General features: G+C 50.5%; 1 protein-coding gene across 1 annotated transcript; it reads left to right on the forward strand.

Annotated features, from left to right (window-relative positions):
- The first annotated feature begins 3,168 nt into the window (after positions 1–3,168).
- On the forward strand, positions 3,169–8,160 carry CRYBA4 (crystallin beta A4). The gene is made up of 5 exons (XM_026484682.3): positions 3,169–3,214; positions 3,867–3,985; positions 5,299–5,440; positions 6,137–6,279; positions 7,831–8,160. The coding sequence occupies exons 1-5, from the start codon at positions 3,176–3,178 to the stop codon at positions 7,976–7,978; spliced, it is 591 nt and encodes a 196-aa protein (XP_026340467.2). The 5' UTR covers positions 3,169–3,175; the 3' UTR covers positions 7,979–8,160.
- Positions 8,161–19,300: the final 11,140 nt, after the last annotated feature.

Here is a 19,300-nt window from a genome sequence, read left to right on the forward strand (position 1 = left end):
GGAACCACAGGATGGGGCAGCCAGTGGAACGGGGGCCAAGATGCCTGTGGCTGGGGGGGGGCACCCACAGGTCTGGGCTTCAAGGCCAGGCTGTCTGGGGCAGTTCCCTGTTCCCCGTGGCCATGGGCTGCCTGCCAAAGGGTGGGGGCAGAGGTAGGGGCTGGACCCCAAGCTGGGTGGCTGTACCCTGAGCATTTTACAGACTTGGGTCCTGTAATCCTCTATGAGGGGGCTTGGGATCAATCTCGTTTGCGGATGAGGAAACCAAAGCAAGTCCCTTCCTCCGCTTTCAGCTTGTTAGCTCATCGATGAAATGGAATCAGGAGTCACATTTTAACTCCTGAATCTAAGCTCTTGAAAATGATGCACTCCTGCTTTTATATGAAGAATTATTTAGGAGTATTTTTTCAGCTTTACAGAGCTGTAATTGACACATAACGCTGTGTAAGTATAAGGCGTACAATGCATTGACTGCAGAATGACTACCACGATCGTATTAGCTCCCACCTCCCACCAGATCGCACAATTACCGTTTCATTTTTGTGGTTGAGAACACTGACGATCTCCTCTCTTAACCACATTCAAATACACTAGATCCCCAAACTTCCTAATTTTATAACTGGGAGTTTGTCCCCTTCGAGCAACATCTCCCCGCTTCCCCCACCCCCCACCCCCTGGAACATCCTTTTACTCTCTGTTTCTGTGTTTGTCTTTTGTAGTTCTCATATATAAGCGATATCCTACAGTATTTGTCTTTCTCTGTCCGACATAGTTCACTTAGCATAATGCCCCCGAGGTCCATCTGTGTTACTGCACATGGAAGGATTCTTTCTTCTCATGGCGAAGTAATATACATATGTGTATAGATCACATCTTCTTTATCCCTTCAATCATTGGTGGACACTCAGGTTCTCCCCATATCCTGGCTGTTGTGAATAACACTGCAATCAACACGGAGGCACAGATCTCTTGATAGTAATCATTTTTATTATTAGCAATGATGATGACAATGAGGAGACCCATAATGCTTTCCGTGTTTCAGGAGCAGTTCCTAACAGAAAGTGCTTTTCGTGTGTAATTCACATTTGCCCTCACAATACCCTGATCTTTTAGGCTAAGCCCAATTTATTTATTTATTTTTACAGCCATTCTGTACACGAGGGAATTGAAACTCAGAGAGATTACGTCACACGCTCAAGGTTCCCGGCCAGCAGGGTGGGATGTGGACCCAGGCTGCCTGGCCCCAGAGGCTGCACTCCTAGCCTTTTGTCTTCATGGTAGCCTTTCATCAAAGTCATGCATTTGATGAGGCTGCACGTAACCGGCCCAGAAGGGAGCTAATGTTGTCATTTTACAGGCCAGAAGCTGAGATCAGACATCCGCTAAGTCACCCAGATGTTAGGAGGCAGGGCTGGCTTCCACCCACAAGAGTGGTCTTGTTTCCAGCCACACTCTTTCCTACACTGTGAGAGGCCCCTCTTGGGTCAGCCCGGGGGGGTAGGAGCGTAGGGGGAGGGTATTCAAAGTGCGTTTCACAAACCCTGGAGACCTGGCAGGTGCGCTTATGTTTGCACAGCTGCTTCAGTCTGCCTAGGGCCATCTGGACTCCTTTTTGAACTCTGTGGGTCCTGGAGACCCGGGCTCAGCCGGCCTTTCTTGCCCAGCTCCCTCTCGGAGGGTCCCGGAACTCTAGCCCAATTGGGCTACCAGCTCTTTCTCGTACATATACCCCGAGTTCCACCTCCACACTTTCGCTTAGAAAAAGCATTTCTTGCATCTCACTTTGCACAAATCTTCCTTGCCCTTTGGAGTCTAGTTTAAATGCCACTTCCAGGGGCGCCTGGTGGTTCAGTCAGGTAGGCGTCCAAGTCTTGATTTCAGCTCGGGTCATGATCTCAGGGTCATGGGATGGAGCCCCGAGACCGGCTCTGTGCTCAGCATGGAGCCTGCTTGTCCCTCTCTTTCTGTTCCTCCCCCCGCTCATGCTCACTTGCTCTCTCTCTCTCAAATAAATAAATAAAATCTTTTAAAAAAAGGAAATGCTACCTCCAACATGAAGCCTACCCTGATTGCCCCTGCTGGAAGATGAAGGAGTGTGGGAGGAGGAAATATATAGGCATTTGTTGAATATATTCTCTGTGCCAGGCGTGTTACATAGCCTTACAACAGCCCCGTGATGTGGTTTATTCTTGTCCTGTTTTATAGGCAGAAACCGAGGAGAAATGACCTGCCGCAGGTCACACAGCTTGGAAGGGCGAAGTTTTTGGATGCCTTGTCCAGTGCTCATTCTCCTGCTCCAATCTGGAGTCCCATGGAGCTGATGAAGGTAGAACTTCCCCTTCTCTTCTTCATGGCTGATCCCTGAGGGAGGCCACCTGACCCTTCCCGTCCAGCTGCAGCCAACGCTGCTGACACCTCTCCACTGGGACTTGAGCCAGGACCGGCTTTTGTTTCGGCTGCTCACATGCTGAGTCGGAGCTTTATCTCCCAGGGGCCCTCTCCCCTCCCTGCCTATAAGAGCCTGACCTCGGCTGGTCCCAGCATGTTCTGGCATATTCTCTGGGTCGGTCTTGGTAAGTCCCAGGCTTGGAGAAGGGGTGGGATCCATGCTCTGAGCGAGCATCTTGGGAGGTGGGGAGACCAGGTTTCCAGTCCTGAGGATGTCACTGTGCCATCCTGAATGTCATCCTCACCCTAACCAAGGTCAGGCCCCCAAGGTCAAGACCAATACCTGTCACCCTCATTTAAAAACCAAATTATTCCTATAGTCCTATTACCTTGATTGCCACCATGAGAGTCACTTCTTTGCATCAGGTGCCGTCTTGGGGAGGCTTTCTTAAACTTAGCACCCTGGCACAGGCTACAGTGACCCATCCCACCGGTAGCCACAGAAATTTTCCCATAGTGAGCAGCTCAATTAATACTGAGTGGGGCTCAGAGGCAAGGGGACCCAGAATGGGTAAGTTTTGAGATGGCGTATAAGACGCGAGGAAGGGAGATGACATTAGTTACAGATGGAAAGTCACAGATTGGGAAGGAGAGGACTAGCCCAGTCTCACCTGGATCCCATCTGGATGCCGACTTTGCCCAAGCCAGACTCGATCATCCGGAAGGACAGCAGGTGGTCGGGGGTGGCAGGTTATCATGTTCTTCTCTCGCGTAGGAAGCTGGCAACATGACCCTGCAGTGCACCAAGTCTGCGGGACACTGGAAGGTAGGAAGAGGCACGGCAGGGGTGGGGGTGTGTCTGAGGAGTGAGGGGGGTGCAGAGGTCAAACCCCCTCCATCCTCCTCCGTTGAATCCCCACCTCACTCTGGGGGGGGAGTGTTATGAGGCCCCATTTTGCAGAAGATGCAGTTGAGGCTCAAAGAGGGGAAGGGACTTGCCCAAGGTTATACACATGGTCTTGATTTGAACACATGGTCTTGATTTGAACACATGGTCTTCTGGTCCCCAGATTTAACCAGTGACACTCTGGCAGAGATGGCAAACTGGTAATGGCACACAGTCTTTGGGCATGGTTTCTTTGGTCCCCTCGGTGTTAAAAATAATTTTTTTTTTCGAATTTATCATCAGCCTTTAAAAACCTGGAGGGTCCATAGAAAAGTCCAGATACAGTGATTGTCTTGAGAAATTGGAAAATCTGGTCGGCATTCCTAGGTGGCAAAAAGAGGTGGTGCGGAGCAGAGATCACCCATTTATGGGGTCTGTGCTTTCCAGTTTGCAGCCCTCCCCCCTCTTTACCTACCCTGGAGGCATCTGAGTTTGCAGTCTTTACTTTACCTGCCCTGCCCCACCCTTAGTCCTGGGGTGAGGTCCCCCACAGGACTCTGATGTTGGCCTCCACCTTTTCTCTCTGTCACAGATTGTGGTGTGGGATGAGGAGGGCTTCCAGGGCCGGAGGCATGAGTTTACGGCGGAGTGCCCCAGTGTGCTGGAGCTTGGCTTTGAGACTGTGCGGTCTTTGAAAGTGCTGAGCGGAGCGTGAGTCTTGCGGGGGGGGGGGGGGGGATCTGAGTTGGGGTGGGGGGAACAGGAAGGGATCTAGAAAGGGGTGTTCTAGGCCCTAACTTCCCAGACTCTAACTGTACCAGTGTGCCTTCCTTGGGTCCAAAGTGCTGAGGAGTGCACAAGACAGTAGTGTAAGGTTAAGCAGGTTGTGCACTGCCCAAATGTAGAAATCACCATTCACACAGATCCTGCCCATTGGATGAGCCGGCCTTGTAGGGGCAGACTTTTAGAATCAAGTGTTGGGTCTGAAATGTCCCTCTAAAGCATAAATGAAAAGAAAAAATCACTTGCCAAAAATAGAAGGTAACTATAAAAATATATATAGTAAAAAATAATGCTATTAATCTTTAGTTGAACATTGTTGCCAGAGGCTCTGAGCACGAGATAGGTTGTGTTAAAAGCAAAAGAGGGAGATTCATGAAATGTGGAAGTATTAATGACACACTAATATACTGAGGCTTCTATCCATATCAGCACCTTTTTCTGTAGAACTTTCTGCATTATCTGATTTGGAACTCTGGCTGTATATGACCGTTGAGGACTTGAAATGTAATTGGTGCATCTAAAGAACTGAATTTTTAATTTAATTTAATTTAATTTTATATAAGTTTAAATTTAATTAGCTACATGTGGCCAGAGGCTACCTTACTAGATAGAAGTTTCTAGAAGTTTGGGAAGTAGATTGAAAGGAGAACAATGTTCTCTGTATGTGATTTGGAGTCACTTTATACCATGCCTGTGAGTGGCACTCTGGTCATCTTGGGTGGCATTTATGCACCTCGACACCTGGGGGGAAAAACTCTTTTAACTTCTGCTTTGTACGGGTGGGGAATTGGGGATCAGATGGGAGCAGCGACCTGTCCAGGGATAAGTCCAGCAAACTGACAGATTTTGCCTGAAAGGAGAAAATAAGCTCAGGTTTATTATTTACATAAGACCGCTTGTTACTTACATAGACAGCAAATGCAAGGTCATCATGGTGGCAGCCTCCTGTGTCCCTCGTCCCACAGGATGACACCAAAAGGGGCCAGATGACAGCAGGAGTGGTGGGCACCCTGCTGTTGAGGACCTGATCCATGCTTCAGTTGTGGTTCGCAGCTGTACCCTCCAGGGTAGGGGTACAGAGGTACAGGCTCCTCCCTCCTCCCAGTGTGACACCTAAAAAGATCTCTAGACATTGGTTAAATGCCTCCCAAATGGTAACTCCCAAATGATGACCATTGATCTAGAACTTGGGATGGATGAAGGGTCTCTTACCTCTTGCACTCTCTGCCCTCTATCCACAGGTGGGTAGGCTTTGAGCATGCTGGCTTCCAAGGACAGCAGTATGTGCTGGAGCGAGGCGAGTACCCGTGCTGGGATGCCTGGAGTGGCAACACCGCCTACCCCGCCGATAGGCTCACCTCCTTCCGACCGGTGGCCTGTGCTGTGAGTTCTGCCACCGCCTCGTCCCAGTGGGGTTTGGGAACTGATTACCCCAGAGTTCAAATTCTCGTGTCGCTTCTTCATGCTCTGTGATGTGGCATCCCTCCCTCCCCTCTCTGAGCCTTGTTCTCTTCATCTTGAAATGGAGCCACATTATGGGGGAAAAGAATGGGTAACATCTGGACCAGACCACCGCATATATTTTCACCTTCATCGTTTGTTCTCCAAACGATCCTGACAAGTAGAGGCAGTTGGTTTCATTTTATGGGTATGGAAACAGCTGAGAAACACTATGTGCCATGTCCCAGCTGGTACGTGGAGAGTCAGGATTTGAACCCAGATCACAATAATCCTCTTCTTACCTCAGTTAACCACCTGATCCCCTAGTTGGGGCCATTCAGGTTGAGTCCCTTCCTCCCTCCCTTCCTCCCTCCTTCCTTTCCTTCCTTATCTTTTCAGTTGTTATCTCTAAGGCTGGGATGAACATCCCTGTGGCTTATTTGTTCCTTAGTTATTTTCTCTGTGTACATTTCAGGAAGGGCAAATAGTATACACCTTTTGTAAGGTTTTGTTGGCTTATTACCCTTCCAAAGGGTTTGTAAGGAAGGCTGATTTGGCGGACAAGGGCAAGGGTGTCAGCAGAGGCTCCTGGGTTCTCAGCTGGGTGGCTGGTGGTCTGACCGTTTCCTCTGCCTACAGAACCATCGTGACTCAAGGCTGACCATCTTCGAGCAAGAGAACTTTCTGGGCAGGAAAGGGGAGCTGAGTGATGACTACCCCTCCCTCCAGGCCATGGGCTGGGACGGCAATGAAGTGGGCTCCTTCCACGTCCACTCAGGGGCGTAAGTGAAGCCAAGGCTCTGCCTGGCAGGGAAGGAGAGGCTGTTGGGCGGGGTAGGGCTACCTCCTGTGAAAACTCTGTGCTGGGGACTTTGGGGCTCTGATGCCCACATTCCAGAGGAGGACACTGAGGCACAGGGAGGGATCAGGCAGAATTTGTGGGACCGCAAGTGGCAGACTCCCATATCAAACTGATACTGTGCCCAAAGGATATTTATTGACCCTTGTCACTAGCTTCAGGCACAGCTGGATCCAGGTGCAGGATTCTGTCTTTCTCCCTCTCTTGCTCTGTCTGCCTCATCGTGGCAATATTCTCAGGCAAGCTCTTCCTAAGCAAAGGCAACGGGGTAGCTTCGTCCTTACTCAAGCAAGCTCCAGGGAGAGAGAGCGCCTCTTTCTCAGTGATTCCACCAAAGGTCCTAGGAAAGGTTCTCATTGGCCCAACTTGGGTCAGGTGCTCAACTCTGAACCAATTGCCATGTGCAAGAAGGGGTGATCTGATTGGCTAGGACTGGTCACATGCTTGTTGCCCAAGCGAGCGTTTTCCCACCTTGCCTGGGAGGTGGAGGGGTGGAGAGAAGGGATCCCCCGGCCTAAATAGGTGTGGCTCAAGCAACCTGCTCCAAGTCGGCAGGGAGTTAGGTGACTGAAGCCAGATTCCAGCTGGGAACTGACTGACCCTTCCCACCCTTTCCCCCCAGGGGCCGGCAGGTGAGTGCGGGATGCGAGGGCTTGACTTAGGGAGGACATTAAGACGACCCTCTAAGTGCCCATTGGCTCCTGGCAGGGGTGAAGGTGGGAGGCGGGTTTTTTGTTTGGTTGGTTTGGTTTGGTTTGCTTGTTTTTTAACCATCAGAGAATCTTGTTCCAGAGTAGCACGGACCTCTTGTGATTCTTGAGTCCACTTCCTTCTTATAGAAGGGGAAATGGAAGCTCAGAAAGTGAGACACCAATTCTTGCCCAGTCCTGAACAATGTAGGGGTCAATGAATGGAAAGAATAGCTTTTTCCTTGGAAGGGCTTCTGGCTAAGGGAGAAGAGGAAGGACTAAGATTCTCCACTTCTTCCTTCCTCCCTCCTTCCCTCCCTTCCTTCTTTCAATATTTATTAGCCCCTCCTCTGTGCTGGGCGTTGCACTCCTCATCAGAGATCCCAGTGAACCAGACCCACACACACCGCTACACCCAGGAGCTCACCTGCTGGCAGGGGAAGCTGACATTTTACAAATAACCGGTTAATTATCTAATTATATGAGAGCTACAGAGGACCAGTAAGAGTGTAGCCTGATTTGGAGAACCAGTCCTCAGAACAAGCTGAGACCCGAGGGTAACTCCAACTTGGTGAGGGGCCAGGCAAAGAATGGCTGGAATGGTGTTCTTGGCAGAAGGAACAGCATGATCACAGGCCCAGTGGTGGGCGGAGCAGGGCACATTCCGAGCAGCAAAGGGAGGCCAGGATGGCCAGAATGTGTATGCAGCATGGGTCCCTTGGTCCCCGTGTGTTTACCTTGCCGGTGCCTCTTTAGGGTGACCGTCTGCCTCTTCCCTTCCCCAGCTGGGTTTGCTCCCAGTTTCCCGGCTACCGAGGCTTTCAGTACGTTCTGGAGTGCGATCACCACTCAGGCGACTACAAGCATTTCCGAGAGTGGGGCTCTCACGCCCAGACCTTCCAGGTGCAGAGCGTCCGCAGGATCCAGCAGTGAGCAGGGGGCCGGCGTGGCACCGAGGAGCGAACGTGTGCCTGTCTGGACGGAGGAGCTGGGAGGTTCCTCCGTGCCCACTCCTCTGCCTCCCCCTGCAGCCCCTGTGAACCCAGCACCCATGTGAGCCAGTTCATGCAAGTCAGCACGAAAAACAAAAAGAAATAAAAAAGAAGGTCTAGTGCTAGCTTGTGCTTTTCAATTTCATTGAACCTTTCGAGGAACCGGTTTTTCCGCTTTGTGGATTTGCTCCATCGTGTCTGTGTGTCTGACTTTGCTCCGTCTTACTTTTATCTGCACCATTCCTTGCTTCTTTTTACTTTGGGTTTACTTTAGTCTTAATTTTTCTAGCTTGTAAGGGTAGACCCTTGGGTCATTGATTTTAGCTGCTGCTGCTTTTCTCCCCCAAAGGAGTCATTCAGAGCCTATCAGTTTCCCTTGAGCACAACTTTGGCTGCTTCCTCCAAATTTGAATCATTCAGTCTCATAGTTGCTGGTTTCCCTCATGAGCTTTTCCTTTGGCCCATGGGTTCTTTAATGGTATGTTATCTTTCTAGATATTGTATTGTTACCGATTTGTTCTCAAGTCCGTTGTGGTCAGAGAACGCCCTCTAAGGTTTCCACACTTGTGCTCGCTTTGGCAGCTCCTATACTAAAGTTGGAATGATACAAGGTTTCAACACTCTAAAATGAGTCCAGACATATTTTATAGCCCAGCACGTGGTCTATTTTTGATAGACTTGGATGCACACTTGAAAACTGCTTAAATTTTGCAGTTGTCAGGTATGATGTTCTGTCAATGTCAGTTAGGTCAAGCTGAGGTTAGTTAGTGTTTTTGGCAAGTGTGCATTAGATTTTTCTATATTTTTGCTGATTTTTAAAAAAGATTTTATTTATTTGACAGAGAGAGACAGCCAGCGAGAGAGGGAACACAAGCAGGGGGAGTGGGAGAAGCAGAAGCAGGCTCCCAGAGGAGGAGCCTGATGCGGGCCTCGATCCCAGAATGCTGGGACCATGCCCTGAGCCGAAGGCAGATGCTTAACCACTGAGCCACCCAGGCGCCCCTGCTGATTTTTTTTTAACTCAAATTTTTATCAATCACTGAGAGAGGTTTGTTAACATCTCCTACTATAACCTGGGTTTATCTGTTTCTCCCTTTAGTTTTAAGCATTTTCGCTTCCTGATTTTTTTTCTTTATTCTAGAATGTTGATACCCTGTTATTAGGTGCACTTATGTATACACATATACACATATATTTTTTAAAGATTTTATTATTTATTTATTTGACAGAGAGAGAGAGAGAGAGAGCATAAGGGGGGGATGGGCAGAGGGAGAAGCAGACTCCCCGCTGAGCAGGGAGCCCGACTCAGGGCTCTATCCCAGGGCCCTGAGATCCTGACCTGAGCCGAAGGCAGACACTTAACCGACTGAGCCACCCAGGGCCCCTAGTTTGTGTTTTTTAAAGCCACGTGCGAAGGGAGCCAGTTCTCTCCCCTCGCAAAATTTCTCATATTCCTTTTATCTTTACCCACAGTTGGCTCTCACACACTACTCTGGAGTGTCTCAATTGACATCTTCTACCTTCTAAAGGAGGTCTTTAAAAACAAAGACATAAACTCCCGTTCCACGCGCAGCCTGAGCAGGGATCTGGCCCTAGCTCGGGTTCTCCCCCACCCCCCAGGTTCTTTATTATGTAGATTGCCTTAACTTCATAAGCCTTCTGGCTCTTTTTCCAGACTAGCTTCCTCTGCCTTCAGTAAGTGGGACAGAGATCGGACAGGGTGGGGTCTGAGCAGGCTGCTGGAAAAGATAACATTATCTGGCTCAGGAAGGGGAGGGATGTGTTTGGGAACACTGGCTCTTGAGTAATTCTTAACCCCTCATTGGCTATTGTCCCATCCATTCAGACCATCATTTGCCTGGGACCCTCTGTGCACCAGGCCCTGGAAAGTGGTACACAAGAGACTTGAAGACCTTTCTCTCACCCGCCTGAATGGGGAAGTAGGACGAGTTTCCAGTTTGTCACAATGTCCTGTGATACTGGGGAAGCATGAGGGCTGTTGGGCTGGGATAGGGGCAGATGACAGGAGAGGGGTGGGGGAGGGGCAGACTCTCCTTGGTGCTCATCTCGAGGACCACGTCTTCTCTGAACTTGATCCCTGAATGTCCAGCTGCCTCCCGGACACCTCCGTGTGGATGTCTAATGCACATCTCAAACAAAACACAACCCATCAATACGGAAGCTACAATTTCCCAACTGTTCAGGCCAAACCCAAGGAAGAATCCATAACATTTCTCTTTCTCTCTCATTCCGTAATCCAATCCATCAGCAAAGCCTGCCGGCCGTACTTACAAAAGGCTCCAGAATACAAACACGTACCAAACACCATCCCCTTTGCTCCCACCTTTGCCCACAAGCAACCCACCTGTTCTCTGCCTTGGCAGCCAGAGTGGTTGGTCCTGTTGAAAATGGAAGGCGGATCTTGTCACCCCCTTGCTCAAAACCATCCCACACTTTTCCATCCCACTCCCAAGAAAAAACAAAACAAAACACAGCAACACTTTTGTAGTTCCCTCCAGGGCTGGCCATCACCTGCCTCTCCTGTGGCCTCTCTGACCTCAGGTCCCTCTGGGGAGTCTTCCCTAAATGCGCCAAGGCTCTTTGCCAAAACAAAACACCACCTTCTGGGGGGCTTAAGCAACAGATAGGGATTTCTTACCATCCTGGAGGCTGAAGTCCAAGGTCAAGGTGCCATCAGAGTTGGTTTCTGGTGAAGCCTCTCTCCTTGGCTTGCAGATGGCTGCCTCCTCTCTGGCCTCACGTGACCATTCCTTTGTGCACGCGTGCACACCCCTGGTGGTCCTTCCTTTTCTGGTAAGGACCCAGTCCTACTGGGTTAGGGCCCCACCCAGGCGGCCTAACTTAATCACCTTTATAAAGACCCTTTCCCCCAATTTGGTTACTTCTGAGGTACTGGGGGCTGGGACTTCAACATGTGAAGTTTGGGGGGGGAAGCATGTCAGTCCACAATACCAGGTTTATTCCTCCCACGCTGAGGCTTTTTGGTTCTTGCTGTTCCCTGTTCCCTCAGATATTTCCCACCAACACCCCCTCACCTAGAGTCAAAGGTTCATAGGCTGTCGGATTTGGAAGGAACCTTCTAGATCAAATCTAGTGTTTCACAACCTTTTCTTAATTATTGTCGTCCCCGCTCCAGAAGTCTTTTTAGACATTCTTTTCCAGATGGTCAACCCCCCCCATGAAATTTTAATACAATTTTATATTACGATTTAATACAAAATTATATTACAAATTACATTACTATTTAATACGAAATTATATTACAATTTTAATATCATATGTATCTGTATGTGTCCTCTATGTATCTGTGCTTTATACATAAAAGGAATTAAGGTTTATTTTTTTCCTCGCTGAGAACCAATTTTCACCTCCTGGGGGCGCTATTGCCCCCAGTGAGAATGTAAATGGAGTCTTACCCTTTCTTTTGGTTTTCGAGGAAATGGAAACCCCAGGAGGGATAAGGACTTTCCTAAGGACATACAGTGCGTTAGGCAAAGTGTGGATTCGAACACAGACTTGCTGATATTCTCCAACTAAACCCAATTCATTCATTCATTCATTCACTCAACAAACACGTACCAAATGTCTACAATATACCAAAATCTGTTACAGGTTCTGGGGATCTAGCTGGGAATGAAACAGACAAACATCCCTTCTTTTGAGGAATTTTAATTCTAGTTAGGGGACACAGATGTTACCCCCATAGCTCCATGGTTCTTCAGTTACGATTTTTCAAAGTCTGTTTTGCAGATGTTGTTACATTGTTCCTTGAAAAAAATTATGGCCAAAAGGTTTGGGCATTGTTGGTGTCTCTTCCGCAGGCCTTCTCAAAACCAGCCATAGTTTATTGTGTATTGTGACTCTCTGGACGGGAAAATGGAGTGTTCAGAGTTTCCCAAACTAATTCGACTGCACAACTATTACTATTATTATTATTATTCTTTTAATTTTTTTTTGGTGGAATCATCTTGCATGACGAGTGACCTGAGGAACACAGGTGGGACATGCTAAAGTTAGCCATGATAACCAATCACAACCTAGTATGAATTAGTTAGCATGTTTGGGTCCTGCTGTTCAGCAGGGCTTTAGGAAATGGTTATGGAAGAGTGAGTGCTGCTGTGGGTGTAGGTAGGGGTGCTGCCCGGGAAGCGGTCTTGTGGTCAGTCCCAGGGAACAGGCATTAGAAAGATACAGGAGTGCAGAAATTTTACAGAGAGGACAGTGAAATCAGTCTCTGTGGATTCTGACAATTCGCTAAGGCCTGGGATGGGGGCCGGGCCTGGTCACCATCTTCCAACCAGATGTGTCCTCACCCTGAACCCTGAGGCTCTGGAAGGCACTGGATGTAGGTGGGGAGGGAGGGGGGTCGTACCCCTACAGCTGTGCCCACCGTGGAGGGGCAGCTCTCTGACCCTGACCGCTCTGGGCGGGCACCACCCTCTGGGGAAGCAGCCATCACAGCCCCAGTTTGCATCTTGGGCTGACGAGGTTGTGATCTCAGTTTCCTCCTCTGCTAACCAGGGACACACAAGACCCACCTCTTTCCCTTTGAAAAGTTCAATGATGTATTATACATGCCTATCCCCGGAACACATATGACGTAATCTCTCACTAACGATTGGTGGAAATTCTACCTCTCTGTCCTTTTGCTTTGACACCCCCAGTCTCCACCCCAGTCCCCTACCTTGGGTATCCCTTCCTCATGATAATGATGATAATGATAATGTTGCTGGTAGATGTGATTTTGGTTCCTTTCTCCTGCCATGTAATTTAAATGTTATAGTAACTCCTTGACATCATTAATATTCCTTTAAAACCCATCACAATCTTGAGGGTCCTAGGCTCAGAGAGGTCAAGCAACTTGCCCGAAGCCATCCAGCCTGTAAGAAGATTGAGCTCACTGTGGATTGTGTAAAGTTTGGGGGATGATTAAAGAGATAACGGGCGCAAATGGCATTTATAAACATTTATAAACATTATAAGTTGTTAGGCTCCTGTCCTCTCTTAATAGATTTGAGAAAGTAGCCCCTCACACTTAAGTATGAGTAACTGGGGAGCTTCTAATCTATCATAGAGAAGTGTTGGGATCCTGGGGGACGAAGCAGGCAATATTTGCTGAATGAATGGATGAATCGATGGATGGATGAATAGGGGAGGCTCATTCGAATGTGCTGGCAGCCTTGTTAAGAGCCAGCCAGAGTCAAAGCCAAGAGTGAGGCTGGTAACCATAAAAAATGGTACCCCAGATATGCGATGGCAGCTGGAGTGACAGGCAATAATGAGACAATTTGTCAGGGGTGATCTTAGGAGGGGTGGAAAGCGAGCATGAAATTGTTTTTCTGATCTTGCCAGGAGACTAATTCTCCTAGGTTATAAAGGCAAGGGAACTTGAATTATTGATGCGATTTGGCCAGAAGCGGTGGTAGGCACAGAACGCCCGTCATCCCGGACACTGCACCCAGCCAGCAGGACCAATCCCAGGGTCTGGAACTTCGGATCCCAAACCTGCAACCTCTGGGCCCAGAGAGGGGAGGGGACTAGCTCAGGACCACGCAGCAAGCACTAGCCACATTACTGCTCCCGGGAGCGGGTGTGGCACCAAGGGTGACAATGCATTTGGAGTTGCATACACATCTGGGTCTGAATCCTGGATCCCAAGTATATCAGCCAAGGTGACCTTTGGGGGAGGGGCTCTTGACAGGGGAGGCTCTTTTTATCCTTCACTCATGTCCTCTCTGTCCCCACAGCCCCATCTGTCCAGTTCCTTCTCTTGTCCACACATTCCTTTCTCTACCATCTCACTGAGTCACTCCCCCGGAAAGGGAAGTCGCTGGGACCACACATCGGTGGAAACTGTCAACCAGAGAGGAAAGAAACGACCTAGAATGGAAGAGAGTGACAAGCCGAAGATCTCACTCATGTTGGGTGTGTTTGCCAGAGGAGGGCGTGAAGGAGGGAAGAAGGGAGAGGAGTGGGGAAGAGAGGGACGTGCTTTTCCCTGCACACCTGTTCCTCCCCAACAAGGACCAGAGCAGTGCCATGACAGTGACCCAGCCCCTGCCACAGCCCTTTGTGGAAAAGAGAAAGAAAAGCATCTCCTGGGCTTGCTGGGCACAGAGCCAGGCCCTCACACATCCATCAGGGCAGAGCTCCAGCCGCTGGGGCGGCCAGCCCCTCACCCCACCTCCCCCACCTGACCCAGGGTGGAGTCCTGCACTCCCCTGCTCCTGGCTCGGTGGGGCGGTGCACCCGCCCAGTCCCTACTTCCTGGGGCCTCTGTTTACAGGGGCCTTAATTACAGGATTAATGGAGGGGAAATATCACAAGGTGGGGGGGACATTCCTTTCCTTGGGAGGCCCTTCCTTTCCCTGTTGCGAGCTCCTGAATCTTCTGACAACAGAGCCAGGGGAGGCAGGCCCGTGGGTCATGACAGCTTGCTCCCAGAGATGGCAGTCTGCTCTTGTCACCCTCTGGGGACAGACAGCAGCTTCTGGGAGTAGCTCTGAGTTTAAAAGAATTATTCTTTCTCCTTTAGGCACTGAATGGGGTTGGCCCACTCGGATCCTGGAGGCCAGAACACGACCCTGGCCTGGTCAGTAATGGCCTCCATGACTGGGCCAGGTCACATGACCCAATCTGAGCCAATGAGAGCCAGCTCTGGAACTTTGGTGGGAACCTTCTGGAAGGAGAAGCTCTCTTGATGCTGGGCTTGTTAAGTTCTGGGATGGAGACTTGGAACTTGTCACCAAAGTGAGAAAGAACAAAAGCAGTGTCGGGGAAAGCAGGGCTCAGAAATGGCGAGGAGTCTCACCGTCCTATGACACAGACGTCCCCTGTGCCTTTTATCACAGGGACTACGTAACACTGTCCCCCTGCCTTTTCTTCTTCTTTTTTGGCTTAAGTCATTCTAGGATTCCTGTCATTACACTGGGAAAGGTCATGAACTCTTTTACTTCTCCAAACCCACCTGAGGAAACAAAGAGGACCTCACCGCATCGCCTGCTCATCCCCAGCCCGGGGCCTTGGTGGGTTTTTTCTCTGGGAGCATGGTTCCTTTTTTTTCTCCCCCATAGTAGCTCAGAAGCTCAGCGCCCCTCGCCCTCTGGCCTGTTGTAGGCTTTAGTGACCACCATCTTTCCTGATCCCTGTCTCAGGCTCCTCTCCCGCTAGCACGATTCACCCCCTTGCTCAGATGAGAAGACGGAGGCCGAGAGAGACAAGTTGATGTGATCAAGTTGGTGCAGAGAATCGCAAGCAGAGCTGGGATTTCAACGCAGGACTCCGGACTCCATGTCCAGGGCCCTTCCTTCTGTCCCCCTGTGAAGAAGCAGTGCAGCCTGGTTCTGCCCAGCACGACACTGATTTCTTCGTTGAGATTCGACCAAAAGCGGAGCCCCTACCGGCTGGGGTCTCAGCCCCGCCCCGCCCCGCGCCAGCCAGGCTGCTGGGGAGCATATTCAAACTCAGATCTGGAAAACGCTCCTCCTGAGTCCTGCGCCGCACTGCCACCTGGTGGTAGCATATGAGAAACACATCCTCCCAGTCTGAAGACCGTTGCTCTGCCTGGGGCAGTGGAATAGAGACAGGGCGCAAGGGACAGTTTCTGGGAAATTAAGGATCTAATATTAGATTAAGGGTCCTGATATCTCTTTTCTGTTTTCAATATCAGCCACGGCCATGTCTCTATGCCTCTAGTTTCTTTTCTCCTTGTAGACCCGACACTCACAAAACTGATTGCATTCTCTTTTTACCTAGGCTGCCAGGGTGCTCAGAACCAATGGACAGTCCACTGGATTATTAGCAACTAGACAGAACGGTGTGACAGGCATTTGGAAGAGGAACTTAATCCTTGATTCCATATTCCTTTCTCTGGGACTCATTTTTCTATCTTATTTTACAGTCAGTTTTCTAGCCATGATGAGCTTTAAACCATCTTAACTCCCATTTTTTGGGGGAAAGGGGATAAAGCAAATACATTCAGAGGCTTGTTTTTTGCAAGCTTCAGTTTCCTTCCCTGTAAAGTGGATACAGATATCCCCGCCTTGCAGGGTTTTGTGTGGATTTGAGAAGATGCTCACTCAGTTAATATAAATGCCTACCCTATTCCCACCTCTCCATCCCCCCAGGGCTCTCTGCTGCTTGCCTATGGCAGACCAGGATGCATAAGGGATCCCAAGTACAGATCACTTTGTCCCCAGCCCACTCTGTGCTCTGCAGGCCATCTGGGTGCCCCGGCTAGAGCCTGGTGCCTAGGGGTCCAACCCCTGCCTGCCTCCCGGAGGACTTTTGGCTCCCAGAATCTCCCACCTCCCGTCTGCAGGCACCGCGGCATTCCCAGCTGATTTGCAGAGCCCAGATGCATCTCATAAATAAAGAATGTACTGTTCTGCAGACTGGCTGCGGCATGGCCATGCGGGGGTGGGAAAGTCTGGAATAGACAGGAGCCAAGGGAAGAAGAGAGGATTGTATAGGGGCTGCTGTCAGGGCAGGGGACCGTAAGAACCTGGGAAGGTGTAATGGGACCAGGGTGGGGAGGAGGCTTTATGAGGCCAGGATCTGGATGTCGATTGTTGGGACTGCCTCTTGGTTCAGATACCCGCTAGCTGGGTTTCTTTAGCCTCAGTTTTCCTTGTCTGTAAAATGGCAATGATATCAACATGGGCACCATCGGGCTATTACAACTATTGCTTTTATTTTATTGTTAATTTTTTTTCTTAAAGATTCTGTCTATTTATATGAGAGAGAGAGTGGGGAGAGGAGCAGAGGGAGAGGGAGAGAGAGAATCTTCAAGCAGACTCCCCACTGAGTGAGGAGCCTGACGTGGGACTACATCCCAGGACCCCAAGATCATGACCTGAGCCGAAACCAAGAGTCAGACGCTTTGCCGACTGAACCACCCAGAAGTCCCCTAACTTTTGCTTTTCCAGCATTAGGCCAGAACGGGCAACACAGTAAAGGCTCAGTAAGGGTTATTGTTTGCTCCAAACTTCCTTAGTGTCTTCTGCAAGACTTTTGCATGGCTTCTGCCAAGGGGAGCAAGCGGGGTGTGGTCAGGACTGCATCTGCATCTGGGGAGAGGACCACAGGCTATAGGAAAGGGGAGGAAACAGGTGGAGGTGCTCCAAGTGACAGGAGCAGGTATTTGGAGCAAGAGGTGAAGACGCCATCACCACTCACAAGAGATGGATGAGTCCCTGAAAGGGGGGGGGTGCATTTCTGCAAGCATTTCAGGGTGGGAGCTTGAAGTGTGTGATTGGCTTATGAAGGAGAAGGTGACCTTTGGAAGGCAGAAGACGCTGGGGACTGTGGCGGACACCGCGATTACACCATCAGCTTGGCCGCACTGAAATAGAGCACTTGGGTAAGTCGCTTTTCTTGCCTGGGTCTCGGTTTGCCCATCTATGAACTGGTTAGTCAGAGCTGCCAGGTTTTAAGGTTGAAGGTTTAGTTATTTGGACGCACATACATTGAGGGTCTTCTCTGTGTCGGACCTTATGCCAAGCCCCTGGTGATGCCATGGTGGCAACACCGAGCAGTTTCTCCCACGAGAGATCTCCCAGATTGTAGAATATACGTGTGTATGACAGACAAACAAACGAATCTGTATAATCCCAAACTGAAATCAGCCCCGAAGGAGAGGGGCATGGGTCCGTCAGGGAGTGTGTGGAACTAATGGACTCGACTTTCACCCGGAGGTCAGAGAAGTTTTCCCAGAGACAATGAGGCCGGGTGGGGCTGGGCTGGGAGATGTGTGGCCACAGCAGAAGCTTGGTGAGGGAGGAACTCCGTGTGTCCACGGGAGGCCAGGCCAGGGAGGGCCTTGCAGGTAAAGGTAGAGATCTTGCTTTGCTTCCTGAGACCTGTGGGGTATCACTGGCTGTGGGTGGGGAGTGTGAGGCCAGCTTTGCAGTTCAAGAGGCTTCTGGCTGGGGCAAGGGGAGCAGATCGGAGGATGCGGCAGTGGAGGCTGGACATCCCAGGAGGGGGCAATGGAGGCAGAGACTGCGGTGGCATTGGGTGGAGTGAGGATGACTTTGTGGAATGTTCCAGAGGATACGCTGATGGGGCTGGGGGTGCCTCCGATCTAGGGGTGAGGGGGCATGGCTCCTCTCAGGTGTCTGGGGTCCTTGTAAAGTCTGCCACGGGACTTGCCTGGCTCTGCGGCATCTGCCCATAAAGGGAAAGAGAGGAGGTGGGAGGGCGGGGAGGAGTGGGGAGGCGGTGGTGGGGCTGGCGGCTGGCTGGATGAGGTCTGTGCCTTTCTCTGGCAGCAGCCATGAGCGGCTGGCTGGCTGCAGCACCTGCTGGGGCGTCTGGGAGGGCTGGGGAGCAGGTGCGGGGCGTCTGGAGGGGGTCTGTTTGCAGATGGATAACGAGACAGGGTGGATGACAGCAACACACACGCTGCCCCCCTTCTCTGTTGTCTGGACACAAAAGCCAAGACAAAGAAGCACTGGGGAGGCAGGACCAGGACGCAGCGCCCACAGGGCATGCACATGCTGGAGACAAAGGAGAGGCCCCCGGGGCAGAGCAGAAGCAGGCACACGCAGATCAAGGGGTGCAGAAGCAGGGAAGTCTCCCTTGACCTTGGGCAGGGCCGCCTTGTTTCCGAGCCTTGCTCTGGGCACTGTGTATGAGAGGTCGGGGGAGACCAGTGCACCCCGAACTTTGCCAGTCCCATCAGACTCTTTCTGACAGGAAAATAGCTCGTGGACTCCACAAAGTCGATGTCCTGAGGACAATAAAGGAAGCAACCATGAGTGTGGGGTGGGGTCGACGCTGGCCTGTGTCCGGTCAATTCAACTGCATGTTTGCACATGGGAAAAAAGACCAAGGACATCTGTGGACAGGACTTGTTATTTATCCGCTCTGTAGACAGTGTTGGCGTCTGTGGAGTTCCGAAGGCCCCCTTCGAATGACCTCCCAAGGATAAGAAGCCCCAGGCCGTGGACACTCTCTAGTGGCTCTTCCAACAGAGAGAGAAAGAGACAGTCCGAATTTACTGAGCCCGTTAGTGGGCCATGTGTTTTTCACACTCACGTCACTGAATTCTCCCAAAAGCCCTCTGAAAGAAGTGATGTGATCCCCATTTTACGGAATTTACTGAGGCCCACAGGGGTGAAGTTCCTTGCCCAAAGTCACACAGTGAGTAAGAGGCAGATGTGAGATTCACACCCAGGTCTGCCCGATGGGAGTCCATGTCTTGGCTGACAGGAAGGCAGAGAAAGCAAGCGAGACAAAG

The sequence above is a fragment of the Ursus arctos genome, unplaced genomic scaffold, assembly GCF_023065955.2.
Source record: "Ursus arctos isolate Adak ecotype North America unplaced genomic scaffold, UrsArc2.0 scaffold_34, whole genome shotgun sequence".
Classification (NCBI taxonomy): domain Eukaryota; kingdom Metazoa; phylum Chordata; class Mammalia; order Carnivora; family Ursidae; genus Ursus; species Ursus arctos.